The 12,175-nt window shown below is 52.1% G+C and overlaps 3 protein-coding genes across 3 annotated transcripts; 1 reads left to right on the forward strand and 2 right to left on the reverse strand.

The window, feature by feature from the left end:
- Window positions 1–1,403: 1,403 nt before the first annotated feature.
- Window positions 1,404–4,833, reverse strand: BJX68DRAFT_270126 (GPI anchored serine-threonine rich family protein; the record flags this gene model as incomplete). Its single annotated transcript, XM_071046537.1, has 8 exons — window positions 1,404–1,638; window positions 1,711–1,842; window positions 1,894–1,972; window positions 2,036–2,072; window positions 3,771–3,978; window positions 4,081–4,472; window positions 4,529–4,633; window positions 4,690–4,833. 8 exons carry the CDS (start codon window positions 4,831–4,833, stop codon window positions 1,404–1,406), a joined length of 1,332 nt encoding a protein of 443 aa, XP_070895571.1.
- Window positions 4,834–6,014: 1,181 nt separating this feature from the next.
- BJX68DRAFT_270127 (uncharacterized protein) lies at window positions 6,015–8,411 on the reverse strand (the record flags this gene model as incomplete). The annotated part of the gene is made up of 3 exons (XM_071046538.1): window positions 6,015–6,814; window positions 6,870–8,011; window positions 8,092–8,411. 3 exons carry the CDS (start codon window positions 8,409–8,411, stop codon window positions 6,015–6,017), a joined length of 2,262 nt encoding a protein of 753 aa, XP_070895572.1.
- Window positions 8,412–10,885: 2,474 nt separating this feature from the next.
- BJX68DRAFT_270128 (basic helix-loop-helix domain-containing protein) lies at window positions 10,886–11,858 on the forward strand (the record flags this gene model as incomplete). The annotated part of the gene is made up of 2 exons (XM_071046539.1): window positions 10,886–10,931; window positions 10,978–11,858. The coding sequence occupies 2 exons, from the start codon at window positions 10,886–10,888 to the stop codon at window positions 11,856–11,858; spliced, it is 927 nt and encodes a 308-aa protein (XP_070895573.1).
- Between the last annotated feature and the right edge of the window lie 317 nt (window positions 11,859–12,175).

Here is a 12,175-nt window from a genome sequence, read left to right on the forward strand (position 1 = left end):
GCACAGGAATGTCAAAGTGAAGGCAGAGAGCTATTGGCGACCCTTATTTAGACCGCCAGAAACTACCCCCCCGATGACACAATGTGTCGGAACGCACCCGCGGATCATGTTCTATGCCGGTTTCGGCTGTAGCCAACGCGATTGGACTCAAAATGCCAGACGATCCCCAAGGAGAAATTCTTTATTAGAAAAGCACCGACCTGCTCGCCTGGTTGGCCATAGGGAAGGGAGCTTTCGGCGGAAACTCTGATGACTTTCGATGCCTGGATAGACACATTGCTGTGCCCGGCAATCACTAATAACTCGCGACCACCTTCCGACAAAGGCTTCAAGAGGCCCAATGTAAACCATAACGCCGTGAGCTCGAGTAAGTAGCTGATTATAGTTGGGGTCGGCACGGAGATTGCGACGCTGCGAGGATTTGTGGAGGAGAGAGGGTCCCGCGGGGCAAGAAGCCCAGGCGGGCAGCGTTATTTGCCGGGTGCGAGAATAGTCACTCGAATAGGCTGTATGCTGTCCAGTACAAATGGTATCAGGGATAGGTGCTGTTGATGTTTGCCATGCATCTCCGGAGGACCCTGAAATTAGTGGCGGGGCAGGGTACGTCCAGCATACAACGTACATAGAAACGGGGCGCCTTGTGGAAGTTCTGGTTTGGGGAGGAAAGATGCATCTGACCGGCTCATCTCTGCTGCTGGATGCAACTAATGAGCTTTCCAATCGAGTCATGTTCGAATGCCAGAGGGAAGCTGGGTCTAACATGAAGAGAGACGATATAGGGAGCTGATTTGACGTGCTCAGACTTCAGCTGCGTTGGTTGGGGTGTTTTTTTAATCAACACCCCTCAGGCCAGAATATATTCGACTCTACGTATGGTGCCAGTGTTTCTTTGATCTCGACCTTTTTTCCCCACCAGCAACTCCATGCGTGCGTCCTCGCCCAAGAAGATACTGTCTGTGGAATAGCGCCTGACTTAGGTCTGCTTTCTGCTGCCGGTGAGTATTCAAAAAACATATGAACCAAGTGCTTAGTGAGCTTATGCGGGAAGGGTATGGGGCAGGTACCTTACAACAGCGAGAAGAATGCTATTCGGAGGTAACAATATCGGTAGAGAGAATAACGTGTTCTTTTGATGGCTGATAAGTGTAGGTTCGCGAACTCGGTTCAGCGCTCAAGTCTGGTACAACCATCCTTCAGGCATCCTTATTTTCAAAGGCACTGGACATTGCAAGTGATTTACTCGGGCAAGACAACAGCGTGCGGCAATTACCAGAGAGGTAAATCACCAGACAGCATGCAAAGAGCTTCATATCAAACAAAACGGCCGACGCGCTACCGCATCGCAGAGTGTTTTCAAACCAAACGCATCATGTTCTATCCCATCAAGAAATACGACCAAGTGATCAAAACCAACCAGCAGCGATAATCACCGTGACAAAGCAAATCCCCAAGGTAGATTGCGTATTAAAACGCCCAGCACCATTATCGTCATCGTCCTGGCTAGTGGAGTTTCCACCAGCTGAGCTGTCACCCACCGACGTAACGTTCGAATTACCTAGAGTCACAACACTAAACTCCTCAGACTGAGCTTCAATGTTGCCACTGGCCGCATCTTTGAGATTCACAACATAGCCAGACCTTTATTATGCCAAGGCAGTGTTAGTGATTATCGTCAAATAAGGCAGCTGGAAAGGGGGACTGGAGGCTGACCCGGGAACGGCGGTGATATCGTTGAAGGTATACGTCTCGTCGGAAGAAGATATGTTCTTAGCAATGTTGACGTTGATGCTGAGGACATGATCTTCGTTGGATAAATCGATGTCGATATAGGCGGGGTCAGAGCTGATGGACATTAACAACTTGCTGCGATTAAGGCCGGTAATGGGTTATTACTCCTCGAAAGTCCATTTGATAGTATTGGCCTGGTTGAAGTCGAGTCTGTCGCCTTCCTTGGGGCTTGTCACGGAGAGTGCTGCTTGTGGAGGTTATATCTCAGCAAGGGAACTATGCAGAGTAGAAGCTTGAATAGACTTACCGGCAGCCCGTGTCCCAAGAATGGAAATAAGAAGCGGCTTCAAATACAACATTATGGACAGGTATTAGTAGCGAGGTCGCAACGATTTGAGATAAAGATGTCAGATTAGAAAGTAAACGGTCTGATCGAATGCCGTATTTCTAAGATGGTACCAGTTTCCGGCTGCTTGGGGAGACAGCTTTATAACCCATATGGTCGCTTTCATCCTAACATCATTCCTTCTTTGCATGCTCCAGGGTACATATATGACGCAGGTGGCTTAATGGCACTTATACTTGCACCTCATGTCCGTCTAGTTAGAGATTGGCGCGGTGCTGTAGGGTCTGCATAACAAGGACCTTGCAAATGAGATCATAGCTATGGGCTAGCTGGGGCATGATCGCCCGGAAGATGTGGACTTTGCAAGTGACCAGCAAGTTTGCTGCCCAGCTTGAGCGGGCCTGTTGGCGGCTATGATCACATAGCTCACCACCTGCACGCTCATTTATCCCCCAAATAGGGTTGGCTTGCGAGGAATGGCGTGGGACGGGTTTAAGCTCGGACGGCTCAACGCCACGGGGAAGGAAGAAAATAGGCGCCCTTCGGCGGGTAAACCCTTTAAACTATGTGAATCCAGCGTGGGCGTTATCATAGTCTGATTGTTGCAACTGTGCCCTACTTTGTGGTAAGTACCCTGCGGACCAGGCTCTGTATCGGGTGTGTTCCGGTCCCCAAGGATTGTTGCCAATGTGGCCTGGAACAAGGTAAAAACGTGGGAAATTTCTTGAAGGGGTTATCATCAGTTTTTGCGACGTGTGGACCATTAAAATTTCTGGTTCCGGACCGGAATGCTTCCGTGGTCAACTAGAGACTTTGCAGACGGGTTCCTGCTGCATCTAGGGTCACGCCCTGCCTGGCGCAGATCCATGATGTTCTTGCGCCACGATGATAAGATGCTTTGCGTGCTATAAGAGCTGCATTGATTTATTAACTCCTTGTAGGTCCAGCAGTAGCCAGCAATATCAAGTCGGCAGGCTTGCTGGTATCCATAGATGTGTAGTAGAGAGCCTTGAGGATCTTTTCTCTTGGCCGCGAACTATTTGCCCTAATGGAGATTTTTTTTTTTTTTTTTGGATATCAATACAACGGCTAGGTAGCGCTGCCTTGATCTGAGCATTCTTCCTATTACATAAAACTACAAGATGGGTGTTGGTGGTAATCCTGGAACTCTATGATTCTTCCGCTTGTGTAGAGTTATATCTTTAATGCTTTTGATTGGCCACGCAGGCAGGTTGGAAGATATGAATTTACCAGGTCGGGATGGAAGGTAACATCAAGAGATCTATCGGAAGGAGCCTAGATTGTCCTTTTAATGCTCCGTGTTTTTCCTTCTTTTTTTCGTTTTTTGACTGAAGCACTGTTTATTGAACATGGCGACGCTGCAATAAAGATACCTTGACAATGTCTACTATATCTGGCAATCGCCCAAATAGAGTCTCTTACGCGAGCAACAGCAAGTTCAAAACTTTGGTTACATCTAAACGTGTAAACAATCAAACCACCTGTCAACTATTGTACTAAACAAAGCACACTATGGACAGCCATCAAAACCCGGCCTCTTTGGTCCCTTGCATCTGCTCCCCTCTGAACCCTGGCTCATATTATATGAGTCCAGAATTTGATCAGTCGATGTTGTTCGCGCGGGCGCCAGATCCTGCAGCTGCGTCCCTCTCTCCGATCCATACCACCGACTTACTATCCCCCACCGCGAGCCAAAGGTATAACGGGGTATAACGCGCAGTACCTCCCACAGCGGTCGGAGCGCTGTCGCCGAGACAGCCACGATGCTAGTGGCTACCTCCACGATTGCCCACAGAACCAATTTCACGGTGACGGTGAGGAAACTGCCGGCGGCAAGCATTTGGTGGATGAGCGTTAGCCGCACTATAGTTGCAACGCACGAGCTGCGACACAGGTCATGAGGTTCCATGTTAGTCACAGGGAGCTTTTTGCTTTGCAGAGAAGGAGATGGGTGTGATGCATTCGGAGGGACAAATATAGCGTACAGGGAACCGATTGTAAGTATCGCTGCGACGGATATCTTGACCCGCCAACCAGCGTGTAGGTAGTGCACGACAAATAACGGGATAATGGTAAGGACGGCGTCTGCGGCGATGAGAACAGATGCATGGGCATAGGTTGCATCTGCGAACGCGGCGGCCGCCTTGCATGAGCCGCTTGTGGGAGCTTTGACTTGTTGCCAAAAGTATCGAATTGGTTTACAATTGAAGACAATCCAGAAGAAGTAGAATACCGAAATGGTGAAGGTCATGGCAATAGTCGACAAGATGCACCAGCGCTGCCAAGGGAGCTGGAGGAAGCGGAGAAGGGTGAAGCAGAAGGAGATCTTGACAAGCCCCGTAGCAGCGACCCACAGGAGCTCCCCCGCGAAGCGACACTGGTTTGGATCTCAGGTTAGAAAGGCATTGGCTAGTCACGGAGAGTGAACCACACAATATAGTTTGACTCTATGTCGTCCAGGGCCAGCAGGTCGGTGTCCTCTCGCAACTTGCACCTAGGTTCGTAAAGTGGTAGGATGAACTGCGCAGTTGCGAGGAGCTGGACAATGAAGGGTCAGCGGATTCAACCCAACAGCCTAGCGGGGCGACGCCTACCCAGCCTACTATGAGCAAGGAGTCGTCGACACCAAATGATGGGCGGATCTTGGTGCGGACCAACAGCCTCAAGGCCACCATCAGCCATGTCAGCACAATGGAGACAATACTCAAGGCAAAAATAGCGCGAGCGGTACTCCCCATATCGTAACACTAGATATAGCCAAGCGAACAGAGGACTTTGGTGATATCACGACGGACCAAATTACCTGGCTGACTTCTCCGGACTGACTGCGGCAAAATGATTAGGAGAATTGCAGTGACTATTATCCAGACGATTAACTGGCAAGAACGCCAGCCCCATGCGCGACAAGAGGCTGTACAATCTGGATCATTATCAGATTCAGAAGATGCTATTCGTGCTTGCGCCTCGCCCCAGGTCCCCAGCCCCACCAATGACGACCACGACTTTTCCTTTAGCCCACGAATTGCCAGTGGCTAGTATGCACAACGGACGATCATGTGACGATTATCTTTAATCAAGTATCAATCTCAACCGCCAATCAGTCACAACCATCAGGCAATTCGTTTATATACAAATTAATATGGTCACATGATCTTTGGTGATCCAATCCAGTAACTTGCTAAGTACCTAAATGTGATATCAGCAGGACTCGAGCTGGTATGCGAGCCAGTGCGAAGGATAATGGCCCAATAAGGAGGAATTGAAGCTGTATAGAAGTCTTCTAGTAGACTGACGTTGGGTTTGCATCTTCGAATGCCGCGGGGAATCTTGGAGGCTTAGCGAGGCTGTACTACTAACTAACTATTATTTACAGCCTGCAAGAGGTCATTGGCCTTCAAGTGGGTTACAGATAGCGTGACAGGTGATAATGGTGACCCTTCCAAGAATAAGGATAGTGTATAGAGTAGTACATTAACGCTGAAGTTTGAAATCAACCCCCTGCGGCAGGGGATTATTCCATTAGGGGCATAATTGAAGAAGAACAGAAACTGAGGATCCAGCCCAGGATTTTAGCTTGCTCACCCGGACATGTGGCGAAACAGGGGGGTGGCACTTCCACGATTGGTGCAAGCCCGGGAATTGTCTGGAATCCAAATCAAGAGTGTAGGATTGCGCATTATACAGTCAATCAATTCTAGTAGGCTCACTTGCACTTTATCCAGATGTTGTAGCACTCCGCCTCCCATCCATCAAGCTAACCAGGGTTTGAAAAGGGAATGCATTCCTCGCTTATTATAACATAATGTCACCATGTAGCTATACCAAGTCAGCCACTGTAGCTGTCTACACTGCTCGAGATGGTGCACAGTTGCAAGGCATTGCACAACATGGTTGCCCACAAGTCTCCTCCCTATATCCTCTACAGATTCGCCCGTGATATTGTTGTCATTTCCTGTCGAAGACCAGCAGCAATCCCCCGACTCGTCCAATCCGCGATGGCCAGATTCGTAATCATGGGATTCGCGCCACTAGCAGTCGGGAAAACCGACGCATCGCACACGTACAGCCCGCTTGTGCCCCAAACCTGCCCATGGGGATCCACAACACTGTGCCGCGGAGATGACCCCATGCGACACGTCCCCATCTGATGCGCACTCGCAAAGAACGTCTTTTCGTTATCGAGGGGCGCGAGGCTGCGGACTGTTGTGATCCATTGACGTAGAACAGGGTTGTTGAGCCCGTCCTGCGAGTGCGCGTCATTCTGCTCTGGGACTCTGGCGTCCGTCGTCGCTGGTCCGCGAATAAGCAGGGGAGGAATCTGGGAACAAGTCGTGTGGTATTCTGCTGCCCCGGAAATATAGGCCATTTTCGCGCATGCGATGAGGCCCTCGATGAGATGTTGCTTGTCAAAGTTGGACGTCGAGTACTCGATCCTGCAACTGCCGTCGGTGGGATCCGGGTAGACGCGCCCGCTGTCTCGATCACGACCGAGACATATAAACCCGGCCATGCGACCCATCTTGGATGCCAAGACCTTAAAGTCCGTCCCGTTGTGCCAGGGGAGAAGAGGTAGGACGGTGGAAGGGAGCATTGCCGGCGTTTCGATCTTGATCCCATGGCCCTTGCCGTCTAGATTCTCCCAGTCGCTGATCACCGTGGTGAGCGCGGATCCTTCCCAGGGACGAACATCCTGGTCGAATACCGCAACGGATGCGAGCACTAGAGCAGATTCCTTTAGCTTTCTCAACTCTACCTTCAGCTTGTTTCAACTTACCTGGATGGAGGTATAAATGGCGACCAATATGTGGATTTCGCATGCCACTCCGTCGGAGCAGGAGCGGACTCTGAAGCGACCCGCACGCGACAATGACCCTCTTGGCGCGGATTTCCACACGTCGACGAACAAGGGGGCCACTTTCCTGACCGTGCCCAAAATGCATAGCCCTAGACGTCCAAGTGCCAGCGATGCCGACGGCCGCCGGGTTACCGCTGCGCCCAGATTGCCCCAGGATAACCCTATGGGCATCAAACCCCTCGATAAAGACGGCCCCGCTCTCCGCAGCATCGGCCAGGAACGTTTCTCTGGGACCCTTTTTCATTGCAGACGCGCAGCCCAAGTGGCAGTGACCGCAGTAGTGCTTGCCATGCCCCGTGTTCTGCGGCACGGGCCTTGCATTGTATCCCAGCTTCTGCGCAGCGTTCAGGACGAGTTGGTTCCCAAAGCTGTGCTCAATCTGCGAATCATCCACGCCCATCCTGTCACACACCCTGTCGACGGATTCCTGGAACTGCCGTGACGTGAACAGGTCCAGCCCGTGCTTGGCGGCCCATTCTTCGCGCAGGTAGCCCTGCGGCGCCAGTGACGCGGACCAGTTGATTGTCCCGCCCCCGCCCCAGGTGGACCCCGCGAGAACCGCCATGTTGCCGTCGTCCGTCGCGAGGAACCCGCCGTTGTCGTACAGATTCATGTTTCCCTCGAGCGGCGTCATGGGGAATGCCGAGGTCGGGAAGTAGTACGACTTTTCCACGACGACCACGCGGAAACCTGCCTCGGCCAGGTTCTTGGCTGCAACACTGCCGCCGCACCCGCTGCCTACGATGACGACGTCGGCGTCGAGTGAAGGAGGCTCTATCTCACCGCTGGTGGCGGCGGGGAATTGGAGAAATTCGTACGCAGTCCCGTTTGCGCGCTTGAGATGCACGGATGACCGGGTACTAAGACCCAGGAGACCAGGGATGCTCGGGCTCAAGGCCGTCCACGCTCTTTTGAAGATCAGCAGGAGGATGCGGGATACCAAGCGCAGTGGTGCAAGTCTTGAGGTCCTCATTCCTTGGAAGATCTTCTCGCGGGCGTCGAGCGGCTGGCGATGCAATGGCGTTGTGCTGCCAGTGAGGAGCAACGATCCCGGGCGAGAACTGCGTGGGTAAGCAGGTCTGTAGTACAAAAAAGCGAAGAACAAAAACACAGCGTTCTGGGGCATTCATGTCCTGCGTACCTCAGGGCGTCTAAGATGAAGAGAATCCCCTTTCGGCCCTCGGGGTGGATATATTGACCGAAGAGTCGCTCAATGAACTCCTGGAAGCCATCCAGTGAGATCAATGTTTCCTCCAGATACAGTTCGGCGTAGCTCGCCGGCGCCGGCGTTGGGGCCTCGGAATCATAGTGTCCTAACCGAGCATTGTCGTCCTGAGACACTGCTGGCAATCGACAAACACTAGCTACAGCCTCTGTGCTGGCGGGAATGCTTGGGATCGCAATCTCGGCCAAAGCCCGCATGACCTCCCACTGATGTGGCTTCAGGACTGCGTCCGGCATTGACGTGACTGGGGCGAGAAAGGTAGTGTGCGGGGAATCGTCATTCATCGTTCGACTCCACGAAATGTTGAATCGCAGAGGTGCGATGGTGGAGGACCCCTCTGTATATGTTGTAATCTGAATAGCTGACCAGAATTCCTGGCCAGTTGCCTCCGCGATGGACACCACGGAAATGGATTGGCCATACGCGCAGTCAATTTATCTAAGCTAGGTCCATGGGGAAAAGACGCCAGTAAAAAGAGTCAGACTTCGTCCAATCAAACACGGGCAAAACCCCAGTCTCAGTCCTGGCTAGGATGGACCTCTGCTCGACGCGCAGCCTTGGGTCCAGCCGGGGTATAGCACGATCCCGCCGGGGCTCCTCGGGTTGGTTCCGGACACTCTGGATCCTTGCTCACCAACGTTTCTTCCGAGGGCCGTGCAAGAGATGAATGTCATACGATACAAAGAGTTTCCTGAACCGTCGATTCTTGCGAGGCGTTGATTATTCCCAGACCTAGGTGCTCCGTTCTTTACTTATGCTGAAAAGGTTGATAACGTCAACGCAGAACCGGGCCAGCTTCTCAAACTGCTACTGAAATGCCATGATTTCAGCCCACGCGCGCCTGGGAAGAACGGGCAGAAGACGGAGTATCACTGTAAGCTAGCCCCCAAAATGCTGGAAAGGAGAATAATCGATTTACCTCTGTCCGACTAACACTCACATGGCTTTCGTACTTCCCTTGTGATAAGCCCTCAACCGGTGCGCTAGAAGCTTCGCTGACGGCATGTACGAGCTAAGGTAATATCCATTGATCAAGATCCGCCCATCTTTTCACACCAATATTCATGGAACTTTGATGCTAGTGATATTGGCGGTATATATGTACAGTAGACCGCACGACCACTCCGCAGCAGCTAAGGCGATTGTTGCACAAACATACTCGGTGCTAGGATTATCGAGTTGTGAGAAAATCGTATTAATAAGCTGGCAAGCCGGGCAGTCATTCGCGATTGTAGAAAACACGGCCAAGCTCAGTGGCTGCTCCCTTTGCAATCACAGCCTTGCAAGTCACAACCATGCCCCAATTGGTCGCCTCCAGTCTCCAAAGCTATCCATTTCCATGTCAATGTATCAAATTAAAAGGGACTTTCCCGCAAGGAGGAATCGTGCAGTTCTGCTTTGCTCGTCTACTTAGCAGACCAGCCCGCTTAGGGTTTCGGACATAGCCATGCATTAAAGCCTCATTAAAGCCTTCTTGTTCTCTGCATCCCCTGATCTGGGAGAACCGATTCATTGTGGAAGGGCACAAGATTAGCTTGGTCAACCTGCGTCTGTATATCAAGAACCGATTGGCGTCTTCCATCCGGCTCCATCATGCGCGAGATATGGGGGCTCTCCACGAGGACTCATCCAAAAATAGTGTTATCGTGTTGGGACGCGGCCCAGTCCAGCTGCCACTTTCCAGACGCACCGTGGATGCCACCAGCCAGGACCTGCTCAAGTCTAATCCTCCCATTATCATTCTGCATCTGCCTCTCAATCCAATTGTGCGTTGCCCGAGCCCTGTGCGATTTTCAGATACACATCGGGTCAGGCACATAAGCGCAGCAACAAAGGCAGCACGAACCAAACTCTAGCGCACATAGGGTCTTTGCAGAACACCAGGCAGGGCAGGCTAGCTCTAAAGGTGGCACGAGGCCCCTGTGCCGCTGCACAACTGGGCGGCGTAGATCTGGCTAGCAAGCACCGGGCTCGATACCCATTCCTGAATCTGAAGCGTATTCATAGAGGCAAGCATGCGTATCGCGTGCGCAGGGTACGCGTTGTCAACCGTCTCATGCTCTTGTATATTTCTGAGACATGTAACGACTGTGGAATATCGGAGCCGCGTTCGTGCGCAGGGCGGCGTCCGTACTGTCCGCTTTTCGGGATCGGGACGGTTCCGCCGTGGCTCGGAATCATGGAATTGACCTCAGGGGTCTGCAAGGGACCGACCCTACTTTACTCCGAGTGGTCGCCCCTTAAGCCGATGCCAAACTCTCAGCTCCACACTGGTCGCAATCGTTGAAGCTTCCCGACGGCTACCCCGGAATGTATCCGGACATTGAGATTCTGGATTGGGCCAGACCGCGATTGGAGCAGAGAAAAGATGGTCACCCTGTGGGATGCTAAGAGCAGAAGGAGCCACGCCATGCTGGCCCACTCAGAACACAAAACACGAGTCTAACCACCGATTCATGCAGCCGAATCGGCACGATAGTGGCAGGTAGACTTTGCTTAGATAATTGCTTTTGGCGTCGGGCTCATGAGCTCCCATCCCACACATGCAAGCTGACTTGGGTCCTTGCCCGAGGGAAGATAAGGGAGACCAAATTTTACCTGCCCCTACAAACGTTCTGGGGGCACTTTGGGGACGCCGTGTCACCCGCAACACTGCGAATCTAATGTTTTAATCGGCCCGCCAATTGCAAGGGCAGTGTCTCTACTTGAAATGAATCCCTTGGAAAGCCCTGCAGGTGATGTGGGTGCCTTTGGGTGTTAGTGACCCTTTGATAAAGTAGAAGTATGCTAACCTAGTTACAGATGTCATTCTGAATAATCACCTAGGCCATCATCCACCGCAACTGTGGCCGGGCAATGAGCCGCGTGAAGTAGCTGTTCGGAAGATCAATTGCGATTGCAAACCAGAATTAGATGGCTTCTCGTTCAATGGCAACTCTGGCTATCAACAATACAGCGAGACACCCACGGTCCCGCAGCCACCTCTGACCGACAGGCCCTTTGATGGTTTTTCATACTCGCAGGAAACCAACCCCGTTGGCGGCTCGACACCTATTACGGCCACTGGCAGCGATGTAACCCCAACAGCCGGCGAATTCCAAAGTCGAGTCACCATCTTCGACGCTCGTGGCCCGAATCGTCCGACGCAAGGGGCGGAAGTCAAACTACAACATCTTCACTGGGGCTCCGATCTGCGTTTCACTCAAGTGGGCTATGCCCCCACGCCCGATCAAGTGAGCGAGGAAGATGTCACCAAACGACTACTGCAAAATAGCCCCTTTCTGATTTCCCACTCACGCGCCTCCGTCTCTAGACAGGCCGGAAACGTGCTGGCTGGCATCGGGGTAGAGATGGCGCAGCCGCCGGGTATGGTCAGCACTGGCGGCGCACGGTCAGACGATGATAATAATGCCCAATCTGGAGGCAGTACTGGGAGTCTCAACCGCAAGACGGGCCTGATGGGCCAGCCCGGGCATTCTCGTAAGCTAAGAGAGAAACTGCGGAGGGATCTCATGGGCAAAGCATATGAGGAGCTGCAGGATCTTGTCCCAGGGCTGAGGCAGCAGGCACCCACCCAGAGCCAGATCCTCAACGAAGCCTACAGTTGGATTCAGGAGCTCATAGACGATATAGGGGTTTTGAGAGCCCAATTCGATGAGATGGAAGCCAGGGAGGCGATGTAATGGACGATATCAACCCGACCCCCGGGGGGTTACCTTGGTATTGGACCGCTGTGGCAGATGCTCCTTTGACGAGCCTCAGAACATCTGACGTACATTATTGTCATTAATTAAGGTTCGAACTCTGCTTTTAGGACCAATTTGTATTGCATGGCTGGTTTTACAGGAGGACACTAAGCAAGAAACAATGATTCACCCCACTAAAGTGAACGCTCGCGTATATATCATATACATGGGCGCTATATCGCATGCGTTTCTGCTTCGCGGAGCAGTACTTCGCGTATTCTGCCTATCCTTGTACTGCGACCACAAGGTGCATT

Source organism: Aspergillus pseudodeflectus, assembly GCF_044049435.1.
Source record: "Aspergillus pseudodeflectus strain CBS 756.74 chromosome Unknown BJX68scaffold_46, whole genome shotgun sequence".
Lineage (NCBI taxonomy): Eukaryota > Fungi > Ascomycota > Eurotiomycetes > Eurotiales > Aspergillaceae > Aspergillus > Aspergillus pseudodeflectus.